Source organism: Manis javanica, chromosome X, assembly GCF_040802235.1.
Source record: "Manis javanica isolate MJ-LG chromosome X, MJ_LKY, whole genome shotgun sequence".
Taxonomy (NCBI): domain Eukaryota; kingdom Metazoa; phylum Chordata; class Mammalia; order Pholidota; family Manidae; genus Manis; species Manis javanica.
In genome coordinates this window covers 139,864,961-139,890,049 of record NC_133174.1, presented here as the reverse complement: position 1 = coordinate 139,890,049, position 25,089 = coordinate 139,864,961, and the positions used below count along the sequence as shown (strand labels likewise).

Genomic DNA, 25,089 nt, shown 5'->3' with positions numbered 1-25,089 from the left:
CCACAGTCCAGCCCCTCCCGGCCCGCCCCTTTGCCCCATGGCGCAGGGCAGGGCGCTGCTGCCCCCTGCTGGCCTTAGTGGGCATGGCGGAGGGCGGGCCACGGGCACCTGGGGAGCAGGTAAGAGCAGGGCAGTGCCTTCCCACTGGATGCCTACTAGGTGCCAGGCTTGGGCCTATCACTGGCACTGTTCAGTGACAAAGCCCACTGCTAGTTGTCTCAAGAGCCTCCTAGGTCTGAGGGGCTGAACTACTTGCCAACAGATAAGCCTCACTGCCAGGAGAGCCCACCACCAAGGAGAGGGAGTCAAGTCCAGGGGCGCTCAGCGCATCAGGGAGAGCATCACAGAGGAAAGGAGATTTAAGCTACTACTACTGATGTCCTCCTGACGTACCAGGGCTGCTGTAAGTGTTCTGTGTATATTAACTCAGTCCTTCCCACAACTCCAGAAGAGGTTATAGTGATGTCCCCTGATTCACAGGTGGGGAAACTGAGGCACGAGAGCTTAGGAAACTTGTACAAAGTTTCAAGGCTAGTAAGTAGCAGGGCTAAGGGCCCCTGCACTTAACCATTGGCCTCGTGGCCCTGAACCATGAACCTCAGCAGGCACTGGGCAAAAGGGGAGATGGGGACTGCCAAAAGCCAGGCCTGCAGGTGACATGCCCACAGGGTATTTCCCACTGCGTGGAGCAAAAGGTTGGTCAAGTTGGGCTTTGAAGATGCAGAAGTCATCAAATCAGGGAGACTCGGACTTACCTTGCCATGGCCTTGTAAATAGCTTTGTACTGGGCCCATGTAAGCTGGTGGACCTGGGGTGGAGAACTTAGGGAAGCCTGGACCAAGGGTGGCTGTGGGCGTGGAGACAGGTGGGTGCATCCCAGATATGCCTGGGGTGGGGTGCAGATTTCTGGAGATTTGCTGTTGCATGGGGTGTAGGCAGCAAAGGCAGGAGAATCCAGGAGAACCCTGGGTCCTTTCTACTGTGGTGCTACTCCCTGGGGGCCAGGTGCCCATCGAGGGGCAGGCAGTGGGGGTAGCACAGGAGGGCTTAAGGGGCCCCCAAGGTGGGAGGAGATGGCCGGTGGAGCTGTTGGGGTCTTGACATGAGAAGCTCGGCTCAGGGTGACTGGAGCACTGGGGATGGGGGTGGGTCACTAGAGGGACCTTAACACTTTGAAGGATTCTTTACAGGTTCTAGAAAGCAGCCCTTGGTCTGTTCTGTCTTCTCCATGCCGGCTATTTGTCTGCTCAGTTTGCTTAGGGTGTCATTTGATGAACAAGTCTTGATTTGAATATAACTACATTTATCAATCTTCTCTCTTACGGTTCGTCATTTTTGTCTCATTTTAGAAATCCTCCATTACCCAAGATCATAGATATTTTCTTCTGTGTATGTTTTCTAGGCATTTTTACAGGTTTTCATATTCAGGTCTTTAATCCATCTAGCTCGGGTTTGTTTGTATGTGGTTTGAGGTGAGCATCACGTTTTCTGTTTCCCCTTGGGTGCCTATCATCCCATCCCCATTATTCAGTCCGTTCTTCCCCACCGATACTTGGAGAGAGCCCTTGGTCACATGCCATCTCCCATGCCTATGTGCGCATGGCTCTCTTGTACATCCCTTTGGTTTGTCTACCCCTGTTTCACTTACTAAAGCCTTAAAGCAAGTCTTGATATTTGGGAGTCACTTCATTTTCTTTTCTTTCCCATTTTCCTCTCCCTTGCTTTCCCCATTGGATGCTACTCCTTCTCATTGTTCAAAATGATCTAGCCTCTTCTAGGCTCTTCAGTTTTCTTTCTGAGTTTAAAAAACAGCTTGTCAAGTTCTAGGAAAAACTCCACTAGGACCCTTTTGAAGACATGTAGAGGGTTTATGTTGAATTTTGAATCACTTTGAAAACTAGCCATCTCTAAAATATTGCTCATACACTAGCCACATCTACGAGCGTAGTGTATCTCTCTATTTATTAACATCTTCTCAATATGTTTTTCCCTAAATGACTCGCACGTCATTTGTTAGATTTATTACCAAGGACTTGCTTTTTTATGCCATTATAAATGTCATCTTTTTTAATTCACCTTCTGATTGTGTTGCTGGTATATAGAAACACAGTAGCCATTTGTGTATGGATTTTGTATCGACTGACCTTGTAAACTCATATTAAGTGTAATAATTCTTTTCGGATGCCTTTTGTGGATTCTTTTTGGTTTTCTACTTACACAATTATGGCATCTGCCAGCAGTGCCTGTCTTGTTCCTTTTCTTCCAGTCCTTATAAGTACAGTTTCTTTTTCTTGCTTTACTCCCCTGGGCAGTACAATGCTGAATGGAAGCAAAGTCAATGTTTTCAATGTTTCATTAAATATGTGGCTTGCACAGGTGTTCCATAGACATCTCTGTGAGATTAAGGAAGTTTCCTTCCCTTACTGTATGTTGAACTTTATCAAATGTCTGAATACATTGAGATGATGACAGGGTTTTCCTCCTCTCATTTGTTAATGTGGTAAATTACATTAATCAATTTTTTAATGTTAAACCATTCTTGCATTTTCTGGGATAAACTGAACTTTGTAATGGTGTACTTTTTTCATATATAGCTCTGGATTGGCTTTTTCTTTAGCTTTGTATTATCTTTGTCAGGTTTTGGTATTGAGACATCATAAAATGTATTAGGGGAGCATTTTCTCTTTTTCTGTTCCCTGGAACAATTTATGTAAGAGAGGGTTTATCAGTTCCTTGAAGGCTTGACAGAATTCAGCTGTAAAACTACGTAGGCCTTCCTTGTTTGTGCGGCCTCCCCTTCTCATCTGAAGATTTTAAACTGATCCCATTTCTTAAATAATTATGGGACTGTTCAGCTTTTCTGTTTCTTCTTGAATCAGTTTTCTTTATTGTGGTAAAAACTACATAAAAAAAGTTTACCATATTCATTTTTTTTCAATGACAGTCAACTTTATTTTTATAATTAGTTTTATTTTTTATGAATGTTTTAATGCTATTTCTTTTCTTTTAATTTTTTATTAAGGTATTATTGATATACACTCTTATGAAGGTTTCACATGAAAAAACAATGTGGTTACTACATTTACCCATATTATCAAGTCCCCACCCAGACCCCAATGCAGTCACTGTCCATCAGTGTAGTCAGATGCCACAGATCCACTATGTCCCTTCTCTGTGCTACACTGTTCTCCCCGTGACCCCCCCCCACCATGTGTACTAAACATAATACCCCTCAATCCCCTTCTCCCTCCCTCTCCACCCGCCCTCCCCCACCCCTCCCCTTTGGTAACCACTAGTCCCTTCTTGGAGTCTGTGAGTCTGCGGATATTTTGTTCCTTCAGTTTTGCTTCGTTGTTATACTCCACATATGAGTGAAATCATTTGGTACTTGTCTTTCTCCGCCTGGCTTATTTCACTGAGCATAATACCCTCTAGCTCCATCCATGTTGTTGCAAATGGTAGGATTTGTTTCTTTTTTATGGCTGAATAATATTCCATTGTGTATATGCACCACCTCTTCTTTATCCATTCATCTGCTGATGGACACTTAGGTTGCTTCCATTTCTTGGCTATTGTAAATAGTGCTGCGATAAACATAGGGGTGCATTTGTCTTTTTGAATCTGAGAAGTTGTATTCTTTGGGTAAATTCCAAGAAGTGGTATTCCCTGGTCAAATGGTGTTTGTATTTTTAGTTTTTTGAGGTACCTCCATATTGCTTTCCACAATGGTTGAACTAGCTTACATTCCCACCAGCAGTGCAGGAGGGTTCCCCTTTCTCCGCATCCTCGCCAGCATTTGTTGTTCTTAGTCTTTTCGATGCTGGCCACCCTTACTGGTGTGAGGTGATATCTCATTGTGGTTTTAATTTGCATTTCCCTGATGATTAGTGACATATGCTATCTCTATTAACCTCTTATCAGGTACACAATTTGCAAATATTTTCTCCTATTCTGTAGGATGCCTTTCCATTCTGTGGATTATGTCCCTTGAGGAACAAAAGTTTTTAAGTTTGATGTAGTCCCACTTGTCTATTTTTGCTTCTGTTGACTGTGCTTTTGGTGGTGTTTCCAAGAAGTCATTGCCAAGGCCAATGTCATGAAGGTTTTCCCGTTTCCTTCTAGGAATTTTATAGTTTTAGGTCTTACATTTAGGTCTTTAATCCATTTTGAGTTGATTTTCATAAGTGGTGTAAGATAAGGGTCCAACTTTATTCTTTTGCATATGGATATCCAGTTTTCCCAGCACCATTTGTTGAAGAGACTGTCCTTTACCCATTGAATGGTCTTGGCACCCTTGTGAAAGATCATTTGACCATTTATGTCAGGGTTGATTCTGGGCTCTCTATTTGTTCCATTGGTCTGTTTGTCTGTCTTCATACCTGTACCATGTTGTTTCAATCCCTGTAGCTTTGTGATATGTTTTGAAATCGTGCTATGTGAGTCTTCCAACTTTGTTCTTCTTTTTCAGAATTGTTTTGGCTATTTGGGATCCCTTGAGATTTTGCATGAATTTTAGGATTAATTTTCCTATTTTGAGTCTATTTTTGATAAACAGTATTTTCCTAGGAATATGCCCATTTTGTTGAAGTACCAAATTCATTAGGATAAAGTCTTTTGGTTTTTACTACAAAATTTGGTAGGTCACAACCAGATGAAATGCTTAATATTCAGCTATTTTTGACCTATAAAGATGGCAGTTTCATCTTATTTAAACTTATACATACAAAAAAGTACACACCACTTATATGAATTATTTAGAGAATGATGATAATTTATTGTGGTGAATTTACTAATTTATTAATTTTCCCTTTACTGCTTTTTTTGTTTGACATATGTCCATCAACTGAAGAAAAACATTTCCAGTGCCTTTGAAGTCCCCATATATTCTCTCCCTCCCTTGACAGAGGCATCTTTCCTTCCCTTTCTTTGCTTTTCTTTATGCTTGTCCCAAATATGAATTATTCCTAGGCAATATATTATTTAGTTTTGTATTTTTTGAACTTTATATAAATGGAATCACACCAGATGTATTTTTCTATAACTTATTGCTTTAATTCCATTTTCATCTGTGACACACATCCAAGTTGATCATATAGCTGTAGTTTATTCATTTTTATGGATGAGTAGTTTTCTACCATATGTCTCTAATACAGTTCATTTATTGGCTACTTGGGTTGTTTCTGGCTTTCACCTGTTATGAATAATGCTGCAATGAATGGTTTGTACATCTGATCTGGTGTATTTATGAAATGTCTTCCCTAAAGTGTGCCCAGGAATGATACTGTTAGGTCATAAATATGTCTTAACTCTACTAGGTAATGCCTAATAGTTTTCCAAAGTGGTGGTACCAGTTTACATCCCCGTTTTGCCCCTGCAATGTATGAGTTCCTGCTGCTCCATATCAATGCCAATACTTAGTACTGTCAGACTTTAAAATTTCTGCCATTCAGTGGGAATAAAAGGATATGTCACTGTGGCTTTGATTTGTATTTTCACAGACCTTCTATTCTAACTCACCAGAGAGTAAAGTCTGGTCTTCTGCATGAGATGGAGCAAAGATGTGAGCACCTAGCAGGTTATTCTGTGTGTGTGTGTTTATAATTTATGTTTTACATATTAATATATGTTTATATACATGTATTTATTGAAATCTATTTGATCTAGCAGTTTCTTACGCGGACTTGCAATTCATCCTTCTGTTCCGTCCCCCACTCCCAGCCATACATGTACATATTTTTCCTTCTGAGACATCTAGTGCCTCCAATTCTTGTGCAAAGTGGCTGTTTTAAAAGCTTACGCTGGTCTCCTAAATCAGTTATTATTCCATCTGTTTCCCAGCTCCCGAACTTTTCTTGGTAGGTACTCTTCCCATTTTCTGTAGTGAATTTACTCCTTTTTATGTGTGTTACACCTGCAGTGTCATTCTCATGCTGTCTGAGAAGTGAGGACTATGCCTGGGTCCGGGCTTCCATTACATTGGGATGGGCTGTCCTATCTCTCGCCCTTCCTCACATTGTCTACATGTATAGCCTTTCCTCTCATTCCTGCCAGAGGCTTGTCTTACTCATTTCAAAGAACTAATTTCATTTTGGTTTCTCACTCATTTCCGCTGTCTTCTTCATCTCCTTCCTTCCACTTGCCTTGCGTTGATCCTTCTGTGGTTTCCATCACTTCCTGAGCTGGCGCTCAGCTTACTCGTTTCGTGTGAAGGCCACACGGGTCCTCCCAAGTGCTGGCCTGAGCTACATCCCACACATCTGCAAGAATGGTTCTGTGGTCTGCCAACAAACCCTACTTGATACAGATGGAAAAAGCCAGACCTGTTAAATACCATCCAGAAAGAAGTTAGTGAAGAGAAATAGATGTCAGACAAAGCAGGTTTCAGGGCATCGATCATTATTAGGAATAAAAGAGATCCCTGAGATTAGAAAAACATCAACAGGCATGGGCGAGGGTCGGACTGGTGAGGAGGAGTCAAGGTGGCCCCTGGGCTCTGGCCTGGATGGCTGGGTGGGTGATGGCACTCTTCTCCAAAGGATGAACAAAGGCCCAGGGTTGAGAAGGACAAAGGTCCTTCTCACTGCTCAGTTCTGTTCCTAGATTTTCATTAGAATCCTTCTGGGACCAATCAGTTATTTGGAAGGTCATCTTTAAATATAAATTTGTAAATTTAAATTTCCAGACACATAGGAGGCCTTCATTTTAGTATTATTATAGATTTATGATTTTATTATATCACAGTTTGAGGACACGATTTGTATGATACCAATTCTTCTAATATTTGTTGAGATTTGTTTTGTGGCCTAGGACATGGTGAGTTTTGGTAAACGTTCAAGGTGAACTTGAAAAGAATGTGTAGTCTCTAGATTTTGGATGTCCATTAATCAAGCTTGTTCAATTTTCCCTGTATACTTAATAGTTTTCTCTGCTTGAGCTGCCAATTGCAGTGATGGTATAATTTATTGTGGTGAATTTACTAATTTATTAATTTTCCCTTTACTGCTTTTTTTATTTGACATACATTTGCAGCTCTAGCACTAGGCAGATGCACACACATTCAGAATGGTTAATGGTTCTGAATGAATTACTTTAATCATTATGCAGGGATCTCTTTTATTCCTAATAATGATCGGTGCCCTGAAATCTGCTTTGTCTGACATCTATTTCTCTTCACTAACTTCTTTCTGGATGGTATTTAACAGGTCTGGCTTTTTCCATCTGTATCAAGTAGGGTTTGTTGGCAGACCACAGAACCATTCTAGCTATGCAAGTTTTTTTTTATCAAATGTACATCACAGTGGTTCAACAGTCCCCCTACCCTGCCCACTCCCCTTCCCCTTGGTAACCACTAGTCACTTCTAAGTGTCTATGAGTCTAATGCTCTTTTTTTGTTTTGCTTTGTTTTTATATTCTACAAATAAGTGAACTCATATGGTATTTGTCCTTCTCTGCCTGCCTTATTTTAGAGAGCATAATACCCTCTAGCTCCATCCATGTTGTTGCCAATGGTAGGATTTGTTTTCTTCTTATGGCTGAATAATATTCCATTGTGTATATGTACCACATCTTCTTTATCCATTCATCTACTGATGTGCACTTAGGTTGCTTCCATATCTTGGCTATTGTAAATAGTGCAGCGATAAACATAGGGGTGCATCTGTCTTTTTCAAACTGGGCTGCTGCATTCTTAGGGTAAATTCTTAGGAGTGGAATTCCCGGGTCAAATGGTATTTCTATTTTGAGTTTTTTGAGGAACCTCCATACTGCTTTCCACAATGGTTGAACTAATTTACATTCCCACCAGCAGTGTAGGAGGGTTCCCCTTTCTCCACAACCTCGCCAACATTTGTTGTTGTCTGTCTTTTGGATGGTGGCCATCCTAACTGGTGTGAGGTGTTATCTCATTGTGGTTTTAATTTGCATTTCTCTGATGATCAGTGATGTGGAGCATCTTTTCATGTGCCTGTTGGCCATTTGTATTTCTTCTTTGGAGAAGTGTCTGTTTAGGTTCTCCATCCACTTTTTGATTGGGTTATTGGTTTTTTGGGTGTTGAGGAATATGAGTTCTTTATATATTTTGGATATTAACCTTATCAGATGAGGCATTTATGAATATACTCCCCCATAGCTATGTAAGTTTTTTTTTAAAAAGGGATTTGTTATCAGATAGGGATAATGTACACTATCTTGGGAGAACGTGGAGCAACTCCCACCTCTCCTGGACTTGGGAATGAATCTTAACCTCATACTTCATATACAGTGCAGATATGGTGTTCTCCTGTCCTCCAGGTGAAACCCCAAGCACCCCCTCGCTAGGCTTTCTCCATGTATGTCAACTAGCACCTGCCTCTCTACTGGCCAATGTCCCCTCAGAGGTCCTCCAGCCTAGAGCTCTAGTCCAAGTTGCACATTCCTACTGCCAACCACCTACTCATCGTTTCTGCTGGGGCTTCAGGCCTGGGTCCAGCAAATGGGCCTACTTTCCCTGACTTGTTCATCCTTTGGAGAAGAGTGCTATCACCCACCCAGCCATTCAAGCCAGAGCCCAGGGGCCACCTTGACTCCTCCTCACCAGTCTGACCCTCGCCCATGCCTGTTGATGTTTTTCTAATCTCATTCTGATATGTCTGGGATTTCAGGTCTCAGTGGGTCTTGCCTGGGCTGCTTCAGGTGGTGTGCTCACTCCTGTCTGTCTGTCCATCAATAACCTCTTATCATCTCATCTGTCATCTCTATTATTTATCATCTATCATCAACCAATCAATGTGTTATCTATTTTTGAAGTGAAATTCACATAAAATTAACCCAATTAAAGTGCACAATTCAGTGGCAGTACATAGTACTGTGCAAACATTACCTCTATAGTTCCAGAACATTCTCATCACTGCAAAAGGAAACCTTGTACACATTAAGCAGTCACTCTCCATTTACCCCAAACCCAGCCCCTGGCACCCACTGATCTCTGTAGATTTACCTGTTTCAGACATTTCATATAAATGACATCATGTGGATTTTTGCATCTTTCACTTTTATAGCTGAATAATATTCCATTGTACAGGTAGACCACATTTTGTCCATTCAAGTTGATGGACAGGTTGTTTCCCACTTTTTGGCTATCATAAATACTACTGCTATGAGCATTCATGTGTGTTTCTGATTGAACACATTTTCAGTTCTCTTGGAAGTGCTGGGTTATACGGGCACTCCGAGCCTAGCTTTCCAGGACCCTCCACACTGTTCTCCCCAGCGGCTGCCCCACTTCCATTCCCACCAGCAGTGGACGAGGGTCAGGCTGTGTGCTTTGCCTCCCTCTGAATCACCTGCCCCACAGCCTGCTTTAAATGTAACCACGTTGTTTCCATCCTGCTGCAAACTCCTCAGTGGCTCCTTGCTGCCTCTGGAATAAGTCCAGGCTCCTTAGCGTGGCCCCAGCTCCTCCCTTCCCCTGCGTTCATTATCAATACCCTGCAATTTGGTCCTGACTCACCCCTGGGCCTTTGTACAAGTGTTCTCTCTTCCTAGAAGGTCTAGAACCACTTCTTCCCCCCTGGTCCCGTTGCCTGGCCGGATCAGGCTTCTCCCTCTTCCAGGTCCCCCCATTTCCCACCAGCACCTGGTATCCCCCTGGAGCCCCTCATGCAGACACTGGCCGTCAGTCCCCTCCTCCCCATCCCAGCACTGGCCCTGTGGTTGGCCCAGAGTCCTGTTTGTGCCCAGCCTGTATTTCTGGGAGATGCTGTTGCTGCATGTCCTCTGCACTGCCAGGTTGGCCAGCCTTGCTGCACTGCCGCGGCTACCTGCCTCCACCAGAGAAGAGGCCGGAGGCAGGACTGTACTTCCCATGGAAAGATTTTATTCAAGGACAGAGGGAGGTTCTGAGGGTGCAGAAAGGCACATGGCGGCAGTGGGGTTTCCCTCTCTGGTGGGGGCTGGCATTGCAGACAGCTCTCTCCCTCCTGACCCCTCTTTGGCACTGAGCTGGGCACACTGGTGGCCTCACGCCTGGCAGCCCCAGTGTCCATCTCCCTCTCCAGCTGGCCTGGGGGCCCCCCTCCCTGCCCCCAGTGCTGGCTGGCAGTGTAGGCTGGTGCGGTGATGTGAGGGGCTGGCTCAGAGGCTGGGCCACCCTTGGAAAGGGTGTGGCCTGGGTCCCCCCTTGGTGGTAGGGTGTTCACATTGGTAATCGAGATGGCTACAAACAGGAATCTAATAAATTACCTTGTAGAAGAGAGAAGGCTGGGGACTGAAAGGGACAAAGACTACGTGCTTATCATCACTCCCTAGGAAATGCTCTTCAGGACAACTGGTAGGGAGAGGGGGCACAGACAAGGCCCAGTCTGGCTGTGGGTCCCATCTGGCTGTGGGACAAGAGCCTCAGAGAGCCTCTCAGGTGGTAGCCATAGGGCAGGAAGGCATGCAGGGCGGGCCTGCGCTGGGGCTGGGAGTGGGGCTGGCGGGCAGATGCTCTTTCCTTCATGTGATCCAAAGGTTCAGGGAGGGCTGGGGCCCAAGGGCCAAAAGCCAAGGCCCTCTGTCAGGTGGCAGCACCCTGCAGGCCCCCGGGGCCGTGGCCCAGGACCTGGCAGAGCTCCTGGAGGCGCTGCTGCACCTTCGGGATGCCCGCCAGCTGCTGCTCCAGCCGCTGCTTCTCCTCAGTCAGGCTCAGGCGGGTGGTTGAATCCAGTTTCTCGAACTTCCAGCCGCCCTCCCCATCAAACTGTAGTGAGTGTGTGTGGTACTTCCTGGTCGGAGGGAACAGGAATGGAGGTAAAGGCTGTTCAGCAGACGACACTTGCCAGGCCTGCCAGGGCCCCCTGCCCCTCCAATGGCAGCGCTGCCCCCTTCCCAGCCGTCAAGCTCTGAAGGTATCCAATGCAGGAAGGGTGCTCCCTCCCCTCAGGTCTGGGTGGGAAGGGTGGGCACCTACCACAGGGAGGGTCGGTGGGTGATGGAAAGCAGGGCGATGCCTGCATCCTTGGCTGCCTGGAAGATCTTGCCTTCCACGTCAATGCTCACGGCGCTCGTACATTCATCCAGGAGGGCATACTTGGGCCTTGGGGGTGGGGGCCGAGTGGGCAAGATTGTGGGCCCTCCTTTGCCGAACCTCTGGCCTGCTTCCCTGACTCCTTCTGGCCTAACCCCTGCTGGGCCCTGAGACAGGGCCAGGCCTCCTAGTGGTGACCACTTAAGGAAGCTCTATGGAGTGTGTATGCTGAGCAGGCTCCTGAGCTTCCCACCCAGTACCCCCCAGAGCAACCAGGCTGCCACTCTGTCTCCAGCCCTGGCCTAGACAGGACGGGGAGCCCAGCCACTCTGGTCAGCACAGCTCACCTGTGGTAGAACATTCGGGCCATGCCAATCCTTTGCTTCTCACCCCCCGACAGCACGTCCTTCCAGTCACACACGGCTTCCCAACCTGGGCAGGGACAAGGGGGCTCTGTTCAATTCAACAAGGACTGGGTGGTACCTGCAGGGGGCCCAGGCCCAGTGGGCATGGAGGGAGGGCCTGGGGTTGCTCAGGAGAGGCAGGGTGATAAGCAAGAGTGAAGACGGTCGGCTGCTCAGTGTGTGTGACTTTGTCTTTAGGAGATACTTCCATAGTCAAAAATGAATTGCGACCACAAGTCTGTACCCCCTGAGAAAAGACAGGTGGAGTCATGACTCCCAGGACCACCATAGCGGTGACTGCACTTGGTCTTTGCAGGTGCGATCAAGTTAATGTGGCGTTAGTTGGGTGGGCTGTGATCCAGCATGAAGGACATCCTTATCAAAAGGGGAAGCCAGGACACAGACAGGTGCAGAGGGCAGGTGATGTGAAGACACAGAGAAGACGGCCATCCACCGGCCAAGGAGAGGCCTGGACCGTGCCCTTCCCTCCTGGTCCTCCGAAGGCACTAAGCCCGCCCACACCCTGATCCTGGACTTCTGGCCTCGGGACTGGGACACATGCATTTCTGCTGTGCGAGCTGCCCAGCCTGTGGTGCCTCCTTACAGCAGCCCCAGAAGCCCCACACAGGACCTAACACTGTTAACAAAGAGCCCAGCCAACGCTTCCATCCTTGGGCAGCAGATGGTCAGGGCTGAGGCCCCCTGCTGGCTGGACTGGTCTCTCCAGGAGGCTTCTCACCAGCAGGCACCAGGCCTTTGTGTCAGTGCCTCATGCCAGCACCTCGGCAAGGCTCAGGTGGGCTGCCTGGATGAGCAGAAATGGTGCCTCGCCTGTCACCTCTCTGCCTTCCCATGGGACTAAAAATTTTGGCAGGGCATGTGGCCACGCACAAAAAAAGCCCACACCCTCTGGCTGACCTTGAGGTGAGGTGTGACCATGTGACTGAATTCTGGCCAATGGGGTATAAGTGTAACTGTTATGTAGCAGCTTCTGGAACTTTCCTAAAAAGACAGATGGTGTGCACCCTTTGCCCCACTCTCCCCCTACTTCCTTCATCCTATGGCCTGGGATGTGATGTGATTGCTGAAGCAGCCATCTTGGGACTATGAGGTGACTGGCAGACAGAGGCCACACATAGCGGAGAAAGCAGGGGGCCTTCAGAGAGCAGGACTGCACCCACCACCCGTGGCCTGCCTTCCTCAGGATTGTTATGTCACAGTAAGAAAAACTGGTGAATGATTGATTACACAGTAAGATAGACTGTTGTTATGGGGTTGGTTCTGGTACAGCTGAACTCAATGCCAGGGGGTGGAGATGGTTGGCCTCAGGGGCCCTGGGCACTTGGTGCCATGGAGGGGAGTAGAAGGGTACACTACGAGGCTGAGGGTGGCCAGGGGCAAGCTGGGGGTGAAGCTCCACAATGACCATGGCAAGTAGGTGGTCCCAGGAGGGTCTGCCACCGAATCCAGCACCTGCGGCCCCTTTCTGATGCAGGTGACAGCACCTGGGGAGAAACCTCGTGGATCACCTGCCATTTCCTGAAATCCCCCTATGGCTCCTCATAGGAGATGTTTTGTTTAATGCTGGCACTGAGGAAGGGAGTGGTACCCAACCCCTTTGACAGACGCAGAGCATCTCAAGAGGTGAGGTCTTTGCTCTAGCCAAGTTGCCTCCATGGGGCCTAAGCAGGAAGTGGAATCCTGCTGCTCAGATTTCAGCAGGAAAATCTGAGTCCCGCCCTGCCCTTGGTCCCTCCCTGCAGCAGGCCCGCCCTCTCCTCCTTCCCTCGGGGCGGGCGCAGCGGGCACTTGCAGGCGACTCTGATCAGCCTCGCACCACCACTTTCTCTTGCCACCAGCCAGTCCCTCCCTCCTTCCGTCTCCTTCCCAGGCACAAGCCAGAAACGCACACACTCCTTCTGCCTCTGCCTCTGCCCCGCCCTCTGCACAGGCGCCCTGCGCTCACTGCCCGCCCCCAGCGGCCCCGCTCATGCCCACTGTCTGTCCTCTTGCTGAAATGTGCAACTGACCTGTCACGTCCCTGCCTGCAGCCTTCCGAGGGCTCCAGGCCTGGCTCTCAGGGCACTCCAGCGCCTGAGTCCCAGAGCCCAGGGAGGGCTCCCTGGTCCCTAATGGTGAGCGCTCCCATGAACACCCCTGCCACACCTGGCCTCCCTTGCCTAGTGCACTCAGGTCACCTGGTCCTCACCGGGAGGCAGGGCTCTCTGGGGCACCTGGCACTGTGGACTCCTGGACAGGGGGGTACTCTTCATCCCTAGGGGGCCAAGAGGGAAGCAGGGGCAGGAGTGGCAGCAGGTTCCCTGGGCTGAGTCTTGGGACAAAGGGCCGCCGCCGACTGGCCGGCTCCTACCTCCTTCCCGCTGCAGGATGTGGTTAAGGTGCACGATGTCCAGAATGGCTTCCAGGTGCTGCTCCGAATAGCCCTTCCTTCGCATGTCGTCCACAGAGTCTGGGTAGATCACTTGGTCACGCAAGGAGCCCACGGACATGTAGGGCCTGTGGGAAGGCCACGTGCCACTGAAGGAAGGGCCAGCCCGGCTGCCGGTGCCCTATGCCTGAGTGGGCTCTGTCTGGGTCCTGGCTGCTGGAGACCCATCACAGGCACGCCAGGCAGTGCTCACACCTGCCCCCATGCGTGCACACCACGTACTGAGCACAGCACACGGGCACACATGCATACCTCACAGCACCCTTGCTCACATGCTCACACATACCTACACACCCATGCATGTACACACGTGCATGGACACATACCACACACACTCCTTCCTCCCACCCCTGGCATGCACACACCCCTCTTGTACACACACCACACAGTTATGAAACTGCCAGGTGAGCAGGGTGGGGTGGGGTGGCAGGTGGAGGCACCACAACCCCTCGACTCAGAGGACAGCATCTTGTCCTCTCCTGAAGTCCCAAACTCTGCCCTCCCCTGGGTGTCGGATCCCCCAGCTTGGATGGGGCAGGGGTAGAGCTGGGGGCCTGGTTCTTTCCCTCACAGCCGTGGTATGCTGGGCAGGTGCCCTGATGGCTCGCACTCACCTCTGAGGGATGTAGAACATGCGATGGGGTGGGGGCTTGTATAGCACACCACCGTAAGTGGGCCAGAGCCCGCCAAGGATCCGGAACAGAGAACTCTTGCCGCAGCCATTGGGGCCCGTGATGAGCAGGTGCATGCCTTCTTCTACCTGTGGGGCCGGCAGCTGTGGGGCCCGGGCCTGGGGGGCGGGGCCTCCCTCCTCTCACCTGGGCCTGCACCCAGGTACATGCTGAGGCCTGCGGCGAGGCCATTCGCACTCTCCTGGTTAAGGGATGGCAGGGCCTGGGGCATAAGGTCCAGCATCCAGAGCCCTCACTTAACTCCTGTTTGGGGCCTCTGCCTATCCTCTAGAGCCCCAATACATGCCAGAGAACATGGGACCAGCACAAGAAAGGCCTATGCTGCCACGGCCAAATGAATGGCTGCTTGCCCCAGGAAGTCAGTGCCAACCCTCCATCCCATGCCACCCACTTCACTGGGAGTCCAAGCATGCTGGCCTCTCTGGCACAGTTGCTTTTCCATAGGAACTGCCCCAGGAAAGGCACTCGCTGTCTTCAGGGCCTTAGCTGGATAGTACAAACCCCCGAAGTCTGGTTACTTCCCCACTCCCCACGGCCCTCTCATTGCCTCCATGGGTGCCAGCAGGCCATGGAGATGCCGCTGGGATTCCTGGGCTCAGCGTCAGGGGCCTCAGGCTTCCCAGTTAGCTGATCACATGATGCCCAGCTGCTGGAGGGAAAAGGCTGGCCTGAGCTTGGAGTCAGTGTGCAGGAAGGAGGGGGTCAGAGGGCAGGGAGACTGCCATCCTCAGGGGGTGGGGGAGAATATGGGGCACGGAATCCAGACACTTGGGGCGCAGCTTCTGCACTCCTAACCCACCAGTACCATGCTAAGGACACCTGTCTCAATGTGTGACATGATAGCAATGCTACTGTTCTCCCAGCTTCCCTCGGTCAGTGCTATGGGCTGACCTGTGCCCCCCAGGGTCACATGCTGGAGCCCTAACCCCTGGACCACAGAGTTTCATCGTATTTGGAAATAGAGGTTTTGCAGATGCAATTAGTTACATTTAGATGAGGTCGTTCTGGAGTGGGCTGGGCCCCTAATCCAATATGACTGGTGTTCTTATAAAAAGGGGACGTTTGGACCCGGACATGTACACAAGGAGAATGCCCAGTGAAGACGAAGGCAGAGATCAAAGCAAGGCTTCTAGGAGCCAAGGGACGCCAACAGTGGCCAGTAATGCACAAGAAGCTGGGGAAGGCCTGGGACAGATTGCCCCTTAGCACCCTCAGAAGGCACCCTGATCGGGACTTGTGGGACAGACACTTCTGTTTGAGTTCTTTGCTTTGTGGTCCTTTAGGGCTCGGCCTGATTTACCTCTGGTTCCCAGTGCCCAGTCCCTGGAGTTCAGGGAATACTGGCTGGCTGAATGAATGAATGAATGACTCTCACTTCTTCCCCTGCCATCCTATCCCCAGGTCTCCCGTTTACCCCATCTCTTCCTGACCCTGTCCAAAGCCCTGGCTGGAGGTATAAGTGGCTGTTGGATGTTGGCCACCAGGACTTCCTCTCCCCAGAGAGTCTGTGTAGTGGCTGAGAGCCCTCCCAGTGGGCCAGGCTGTGCCCAGCACCCACACCTGCACTGGGAACTTCTCAGCGGAGGGGCCCTAAGCCCAGGTCAGTGGAGCTAAACCAGAGTTCCCAAGGCCTGGGCTTCCTGGAAACTTTAAGGCCAGGAACCCGTGGGTGACCCTTGGCCAACCCTGCTAATCGCTAGTCTTTTATCAGCTCTGACTCCACTGCCCCAGGACTAACAGTCAGTGACACGTTGGTCTTTCACCTTGACCTTAGGCCGCCTGCCACACAGATCTGGGGACAATAGCTAATAACCACATAGGAGGGCTGAAGCTTGCCGATACAGCAGGCCAGGCCCTGAGCCCCACGGCTCAGTCCAGCTCAGGCCAGCCCACCCTGCACTTCTGCGTCAGGTGCCCCTCCCTGGCCCACTCAACCTACCCTGATATTGAGGCTGGCCACCACCACCTCTCCTGTGGGCGTGATGATGGGGATGTTCTCACAAATAATCCCCTGCTCCACATCCACTACTTGGCCTGGAGAGAGAAGGCGAGGAAGGAAGGGAGGGAGCAGCGGCCGTCCCTCTGCCTTCTGGTGAGTTCTGCATGTCCTCCTGCCCCCAAGAGCATGTCACTGTGGTCTGGGGCCCCCTGGGAGTATAGGAGGTCTTCCTACAAGATGACTCCCCATCAGCATCGGCTGCTGTGCTCTGGCTGCAGAGGGGCAAAACTGTTTCTCTGGCCTCTGGAACCTGAGGCACGAAGTCCACTCCTGCTCTGCGGCCCTCCACTCCTGGCACCACCTCGATGGCTGCTCAGACACTAGGGGCCCTCTCCCACAGCACCCCAGACCCATCTGTAGTCTTGCCCTTCCTCCTGCTGCCCACATGGGCAAGTGAGCCCCTCCACCCAGGGCTCACAGTCCCCTCTTTGGCAAAGAGAACTCCCAGCCAGAACACTGGAAGGACCTGGGTGAGTGAGTGAGGAGTTGGACAGCAGTGACTCTCTGGGAGGGAAGGCTGGGGGAGTCCCAATCCCCTAGGGAGCTCTCGCCGGGGCCCAGCTCAAAGACCCTGCCCTTACCTCGGACCTGCAGGGGCCCCTCCAGATGGACACCAGACCTCACCGTGGCCCCAGAGCCCGCTGGAGCATCCTCTGGCTCCCCAGGCCTCTTGAAATGGCAGTGCTGGACATCTTCAAATACCTGGAACATCTCGTGTACCCGGGCTGTGTACCCAGCCAGCTCTGTCACCTGTGGGGAGGGTGGTCCTGGCTCAGCCCCTGCTAGCTAGGGGTGAGCTGGGGGTGGTCTGCCAGGGGCAGGGGCCAGACGAGGGGCCACACCTCCTTGTAGGATGACATGATCCGCTCAATAGCGTCTGCAGCAGCCGTGAGGAGATTGCGGGCAATGGTGAAGGCTTCCGTGCGCTCGCTCACCAGCTCCTCCTCCCGCATCTCCAGCGCTGCCTTCTTCACTGCCTCAGAATCTGCAGGTGGACAAAGTGCGAAATCACAGCTGACCCACTGTGGGAAAGACACGTTTCTCTAGCAAATGGCGCTGGGTACACATACAACAGAATGGCCCCTACGTCCCATCACACACACTAACTCAAAGTGGAACACTGGCTGCATAGAAGAGCTAAGACTGCTAAACTCTTAGAAGAAAGCTGGGGTGAATTTTTGTGACCTGGGATTAGGTATGGCTCCTTAATATGACACCAAAAGCATAGGCAACAAAAGGAAACCAGATAAATGAGCTTCATTAAAATTAAAAACCCAGGCACACCAAAAGAAACCATTGAGAAAGTAAAAGGACAACCTACAACCTGGGAGAAAATGTCTGCAAATCATGTATCTGGTAAGCATTTGATATCCGGAATATAAAGAACTTTCCCAATTCAACAGCAAAGACATAAACAACCCAGTGAAACAATGGGCAAAGGATCCGAATAGACATTTCTATTGGATATCTGAGATCTACAAATGGCCAATAAGTATATGAAAAGATATTCACTGTTATTAGTCACCTGAGAAATACAAATCAAAATCTCAATGAGATCCCACGAGGGTAGCTATAATTAAAAAGAGATAATAACGAGTATTGGTGAGGAAGTGGAGAAAGTGGAACCCCATACACTGCTGGGGGGAACATAAAGTGGGCAGCCACTGTGGAGAGCAGTCTGGCAGTCCCTCAAGAAGCTAAACAGAGAGTTCACATAGGAGCCGGCAATTCTACTCCCAGGTATATAGCTAAGAGAAACAGAAGTATACGCCCCTGCAAACACTTGCACACAGGTGATCATAATAGCCAAAAGGTGGAAACAACCTGAATGTCCATCGACAGATGAATGGACAAAGAAATTGTGGTACATATATACACTGGAATAGTATTCAACCTTAAAAAAGAATGCAGTACTGACTCATCAAGGTTCAAAGTGGTGGCGCCTTGAAAATATGCTGAGCGAAAGCAGCCAGACACAAAAGGCCACATATTGTGTGATTCCATTTTTATGAAATGGCAAATCCATAGCAACAGAAAGATCAATGGGTGCCCAGGGCTGGGGGCTGGGGCAGGGAGTTACTGCTAATGGTCTGAGTTTCTCTCTGGTTGATGACAGTGTTCCGGACTTAGATCATGGTAACAGTTGCATAACCTTGTGACTATATTAAAACCACTGAATCGTGCACTTAAAAAGCTGAATTGGACAGTACATCAATTACACCTCCTACCTCAGATAATATAATAAACCAGTAGGCATTTAAAGGCTTGCTTTCTTGACAACAGCAGCTCCTTCCCCCTAAACTGCCCCTGAGCCGTGCCCTGCATTATTGATGGCATCCCCTTTCTGGGCTATACCTGCACCTCACCATCCAATAGCCAGAGATATTGCACCCCCAAACCTCTCAAACGTGACTATCCCCTTTCAGACCTCCAGTGCTACCCCCATTTCTCCTTCCCTTCCCGCCTTGATGCCATTAGTCTGTGTTTCCTCTCTCCAGTCAGTGAGAATGGCCATGCTCAACACCTCTGTTTCTACCAGGGAGCTTGCTCCTGTCTTGACTGGCTTTTCTGTCTCCATCTAGACCCCGTGGTTGCTCATTTCAACCCTCCCTTGTCAATGGTCTCAATTGTCTTGACCTTTGGAGTCCCCAGAAGGGCAGGGCTTTTACACAAGGAATGTTCTGGAAATGCCAGTGGGGACTCTGAGGATCCTGGGGTGTGGGCGGGTCAGGGCTCCTGGGCACTGCAGTGGGGGGTAGGAAGGCTCTGTGAAGAACCCAAGGGTTCTATCCAGGGGCACATGTCCATCCCAGGTGGGAGCCTCTGGGATGTGATGGGGGTGTGGGAGGGGGTTGGGGGTGGAGGGGCAGGAAGCTGGCTCAGGGCAGACGGCCTCCAGAGCAGTGCGGGGTGCGGTGTGGAGTGGGAAAAGGGTCATGAGGAATGGCTAGAGTGCCTTGCACAGCCTTTGAGGCCTGGCCCCAAATTCCAGGGAACGAGGTCAGGGATGTAGGGATATGAATCCTGACAGTCTGAGGTCCTGGGCCTTCCTTCCCATCATGTCCCCAGGGACGTGGCCCTCCTCCCTGGATCTCCCAAGAGCTAGACAGCGACTGAGCTTCAAGGGTAAGAGTCTGCAGGAGCCCAAGGCATCCTGACAATAGCTGGCACCTCCTTGGAGACAAAACTTACTGGCCTCTTCAGGTTCCTTCGGAGCCTTGAGTGGCTAAGACCAGGGCCCTGGAGCAGGACAGGACAGCAGGCAGCTGGATCCTCCTGCCTTGCAGCACCAGCTTTGCACCAGAAAGGCAAAGGTATCTAAATCTTCCCCAGCTGCTAAGTGCCTGCCTCTTCCCACCAGCTGCCAGCACCCTCAGCCTCCTTGAAACATCTGAAAGCCCCCACTGGCCACCAAGCACTGGGGACACAGCAAGGAGGAAACAGCGGCGATGGAGTACTGTCAACGGGCTGAGAGAAAATAACTGTCTGCCTCGACCCCCCACCCAACTAAACTTTAGTTTGGGAAAAAAGGTAAAAGGAAGACCTTTTCAGACAACAAAATCATCTCAAAGTTGCCATGACGAAAGCCCTGCAGAAAGAACTGAGGGGGGTCCGGCCGGCGGGTGAGGGCTGCTAAGGAAAGCCACCAGCGAACATGACTACAGCCAGCCAGGGGGCTACACTGGACACTGGTCCTCCAGTTAGGAGCAGCTGTTGACTAATCAAGACTATTCTCAAGTAAGTGTTAAATCTAAGAGACTGCTAACAGAATGAAGATGCTGTAAACCAGTGGAAGAACAAAATGGGAATCCTTAAGCCCCATCGCTGCAGTGTGTCTACCTGCTCCCTCTCGCGGCCCTAGGATGGAGGACCCCACTGTCTGCAGGCTGCAAGAGCTGCGTGGGGCACGGGAAACCCAAGACCCTGTCCTCTCCCTCCAAGTCACAGCTGGGCAGAGAACAGGGACAGGTGGGCAAGGGTGCATGCACCCGGGGAGGGGATACAGGGCATTCCTGAGTTGTAGTCCCCAGGCTTGGCTGAGCAGTACCAAGGAGTGTGAGACACTGCAAAGGGGAGACCATGCAGGGCAGAAGGCAACCAGGAGCTAGGGGGATTGTGACCTCTGGTGACATTCTGGACCCAGCAGAAGTAGCAGGTGGGCTGGTTGAGCACCCAGTGGTCCAGGAGGACAGGGTCTCCTGCCCCTGCCCCCTGGCTCTCACCTGACTCTGAGTAGCCTGTGGCGGTGATTATGGGGACGGCCACCATGAGCAGGCCCGAGGCGCTCCATACATACTTCATGAGGAACTGCTCCAGCATGATGTACCACAGGCGCTCCAGCAGGATGAGATTGATCTGCGAGGCCAGGTCCTGGTAGGAGTGCCGCAGCAGGGCCAGTTCCACCTGCAGGGGGGTGGGCGTGACAGAGAGACCGACAGGCCTCAGGCTAACTACCCTTGGGCAACAGCCAGGGTCCCCAGCAAGGCACACCATTTGATGGCAGGATAAGGTTCAGAGCTAGGGGTTACTACCTGGCCATATTGACAGTGGCCAGTTCTCCAACTTGGGACGGGGGGTGCTGTGGACTGTCTGATGTCACAGTACCAAGGTAGAGCATCAGCGAAGAAGGGAAGCATCCCTCCACCTTCCAAGCCCATTCCCATCCCCTTTCCACTACCCTTCTACCACGCCCCTCTCTACCCTGTGCAGCTTTTGGACATGGGCCAAGGGCAACCACCTTGCCCACTTCTTTGGGCAACTGCTGGGGGGCTACCCTGAACTAAGCAGAGGGCAGCACAGGAAACTAAAAGGCTCTACTTGGTCTTGAAGAACATGGTTCAACAGTGTCTACCTACTTAGGACCTGCCTGCTCCTACCTTCCCACAGTTCCTCTGGGTAACAAACTTGGACCACCTGCTCCCACCCAAACCTGGAGTGCCCACTTCCGGGCCAGGCCCCACAGACCTTGCCCCTGATGGTCAGCCGTGCACCTTGGCCCAGTTGATGACTCAAGCCTACCAGCTCAACAGTGGGGTGTGCCTCCTCTCCCCATTACTGCACTGGCCACCACCTGCCATCTCAGGACGGCGACTGGTGGGAAAGGGAGGTGTCAGGAGTGGTCATGGCAAGGTGGCCACTGGGTCATGGATTTCTTGGGTCAGTGTAGGGGTGAGTGCCCCAGCCCTGCCTTCCCACCCCTGACTAAAGACAACTGCCCAGCTTGGCACTGTTCCCTTTGCTACATGCTCTCACCCCTGACTGTCCGTTTGATTCTCAGCATACGCATGTGTACTCTATGTCCGCTTGTACAGCAGGCCACCGAAGCCCAGAGAGGCAAAGTGGCCTGCCCGAGCTCACACAACCTGAGCGTGGAAGAAGTGTGCAATTTGGACCATACCAGCAGAGCCACTAGGCAAACCATATTCTTGTAAATGATGCTTTGCCCCATTAAGAAACGTTTACCTTGTTCTCAAGCAAAAAGGAGGCTGTGTGCGTGTGTGTGTGGGAGTGCATGTGTCTAAATCAGCCTCTGAACTGAAACCTCAGTAAGAATACCCTCTTGTCTGCCCTCCAGCCAGTCACCTCTGCCCTGACCTGTTGATTGAGCCTGGGCCGGTGTCCATGGGGACATCAGCCAATGGGACTGGGATGAGCCACACATCTACCTGCAAAATAAGGGCAATCAACCAACGCATGGAGGACTGCCACCCGACTCAGCTTTCTAGCCCTTTGGCCAAGGCCTAGAGAGGCTGTGGATGCACATTGGGGTCCTCCCACCCTCGGCTGTGGATCCTCCTGGCAAGCGTGCAATTTCCTGACTCTAGCCCAGAGTAAGCCCTTCAAAGAGCCAGTGATCTCCCTCCTGCTGCCACATCCAGGTCTCCTACATTGCTTGGCTTTGCCTTCAAGCCCAGTCCCCGGTCCTGAAGTGAGCACGCCTCTTCTGAGCACCCTGGCAATTCAGGCTCGTGCTGGGAACTGGCAGCAGTGCCAGCCGAGGCTGACAATGTAGCTGTGGGTAACGTGCCAGGCGCCTCGCCCAAGGCCACTGCTGCCTGCCAAAGCCCTGCGGCTTGTCGTGCGGGAGAGGAGAAGGGACTGTGGCTGCAGACCAAGCACTTTTCTAATCTGAAGCCTGGCCCACGCCAGGATGCCCCCTCTCTGCAGTTTAGAGAGAGCCTTTCTTAAAAATCAGGGACAAGCCTGCCACTCCACCCACCATGCAGCCAATGAGACAAGGTCCAGGGACAAGAGGCCACCTGACCCAGGGAGGATACACAGGCCTTCAGGAGGTGGATGCCATTGCACCCCTCCCTGGAGAAGCACTCAGAACCGAAACTGGAGTCACAGAGAGCAGGGCTGGAGGCTGCTGCAACCCCAGGCAGAAGAAAGGGAGGGGCCAAGGCGAGATCAAGGGAGCACTGGCCTGGAGTAACCTTTCCTAGCACCAGGCTCCCAGCCTCAGCCCTGGGCCTGGCCCCAGCTAGCTAGCCAGCCTCCCAGTCTCCCTGCCTGCCTGCCCCACTGCCTGCTTGCTGGGGAGCTGCGTGTGGGACCCAAGAGGAAGGGCGGCCAGGAAGTGCATCCCGCTGGCAGACCCCGCCCAGGCATTCCTGGCCTGGGGCCTGGGGAGGTGGCTAAGCCTTCGGGCCAGGTTGGCCCACAGGCTTAGGTGGGAGAGGCCTTCATCCAAAAGGCTAAGTGACCCACTGCTGTGGCCACCATGCTGGGTGCTGCTTGTTAACCTCCGCTTGGGTTGAGTCATGTCCATAATGCCAGGCCACCTGGCCAGCCAGCTCAGAGGACGCTGGCCTTCAAAGGGTCCCAGGGGCCCAGGCAGCCAGCTGCGTCTCACTGTCCCTAGTCCCAGATGGCAGGAGCCTTCTCCCACCTGGCTGCAGTAATGGGGCGAGCCTGAAGTTCTAGTGTGTCAAGCCACCAGGACATGCAGCTCCAAGGCCAGGACAACCTCACCAAGGAGAGGAAGCAGAAGTGGCCTAGAGCACACAAGCAGCCAGCTCAGGGCAGCCCCCGCCCGGCCTCGCTGCTTCTCCATTCCTGAGCCTCAGTGTGGGCTGCTCAAGACGTCTCCAGCCTCCCTCTCCTCTGGCTTGCCCACACCTCTGGCATCAGCCCCAAACAGCCCTGGACTCCCCCGCCACCTTCACTGCTGCCTGCCCCTGACCTCCCAGCCACACGCTTTCCTCCTTGCCCAGCACCCCAACCTGCCCCACCTCGTGGCCCCCATAGAAGGCAATCTCCTCTGAGTTGGCCACCACACGCGAGTGCATGTAGCGCAGCTCCCCTTTCCGCCGTGCCTCCTCTGCCACCAGCTCCCCAAACTTGGGCGAGAAGGCTCGCAGCACGTTGGCTGTAAGGAACACGACGAGGCCAGCAATGGCTGATGGCCAGGCTGTGCCAGCCCCGCGAGAGCGTGCTGCTCGAAGCAGAGTGTAGGCAGTCACAGCCACGTCCAGGAGTGGCTTAGTCAGGTTGGAGTAGAGGTGCGCCACAGAGGCAGCAAAGGCCACCAAATCCTCTGTCAGGGACTGGTCAGGATTGCGAAGCCGCCCGTCCATGTTGCTGACTCTGTAGTAAGTCTGCTGGGAGAAGTAGAGGCTGTAGGCATGGGACACTAGACGGCTGCGGAAAGACAGAGCCAGCTGGCCCTCTAGGTACCGGATGGCACTGTTGATGAAAGTGGCAGGGAGGGCAATGAGAAGCCACTGCAGGAGCTGCCAGCCAAAGGCCCGAGGGTCCCTGCGCACGATGCAGCGGGCCAGCCGTCCATCCAGGCGGGCCACATATACTGACAAGAAAGTCCTGCTCACCAGGGTAGCTGAGTGCAGCGCCAGCAGGCCAGTCTCCCGGCACAGGATCCTGGGGAAAAGCAGCCGCAGGAGCCACAAGAGCCTCTGCAAGAACACCTGGTTCACACCGGCCTTGACCACTGTGGCCCCGGAGACCTCCTGCGTGGATTCCCCTGCTGGCCCCTGAGGGCCCCTGCCTGGAGTCAGGCATTGCCGCACCAGGGGGTAGATTTTGTGAACTCCATAGGCCGCAAGTGCCAGGACCACAGCTGAGCGCTTCAGAGTGGTCACCCGCGAGGGCCGGGGGGTGGAAAGCACCGGCATGTCACCTGGGCTGGACGCACAGGGTTGGGACTGGTTGCCTGAGGCAGGAATCGAGGCAGGTGGCTGGAAGGGTTGTTGCTCTAACCCCGGGCTCGTAGTCTAGGCAACTGGAAACCTTTCAGTGGTCCCTGAATCTGCGGCTTTAGGCCACCGGGGCGGTGCTGGGGCCCCTGGCGCGGTGGGCTCAGGGCCCTCCAGGGTCGCGGCCTCTTCAGGAAGCCGAGGTAGAGGAACTTGTCAGTCTCCTAGCCTCTGGGGTCAGAGCCTCGAGAGTTCTCGGGCGGAGAGGGCGTCTCCTCCTTTCCACCTCCTCCTCCTTCCCTGGTGGCGCCCCTCCCCGGGGCTCCAGGATCCTCCGTCCGCTCCGCCGCCCAGCCGAAGCAACAGTGACTCCGCCTCTCGCCCAGAATCCCCACCCACCCACTC

At 51.9% G+C, this 25,089-nt stretch overlaps 1 protein-coding gene across 2 annotated transcripts; it reads right to left on the bottom strand.

Annotated features, from left to right (window-relative positions):
- Nucleotides 1-9,831: 9,831 nt before the first annotated feature.
- Nucleotides 9,832-25,064, bottom strand: ABCD1 (ATP binding cassette subfamily D member 1). Of its 2 annotated transcripts, none has more exons than XM_017668933.3 (10): nucleotides 23,764-25,064; nucleotides 20,752-20,932; nucleotides 17,371-17,513; nucleotides 17,110-17,278; nucleotides 16,469-16,563; nucleotides 14,452-14,597; nucleotides 13,760-13,905; nucleotides 11,332-11,416; nucleotides 10,928-11,053; nucleotides 9,832-10,742 (listed from the first exon to the last, which is right to left on the bottom strand). In XM_017668933.3, the coding sequence occupies exons 1-10, from the start codon at nucleotides 24,661-24,663 to the stop codon at nucleotides 10,535-10,537; spliced, it is 2,199 nt and encodes a 732-aa protein (XP_017524422.3). In that variant the 5' UTR covers nucleotides 24,664-25,064; the 3' UTR covers nucleotides 9,832-10,534. The 2 variants fall into 2 exon arrangements, with proteins under 2 accessions (XP_017524422.3, XP_073084129.1); XM_073228028.1 differs by having other exon boundaries at nucleotides 24,361-25,064.
- Nucleotides 25,065-25,089: the final 25 nt, after the last annotated feature.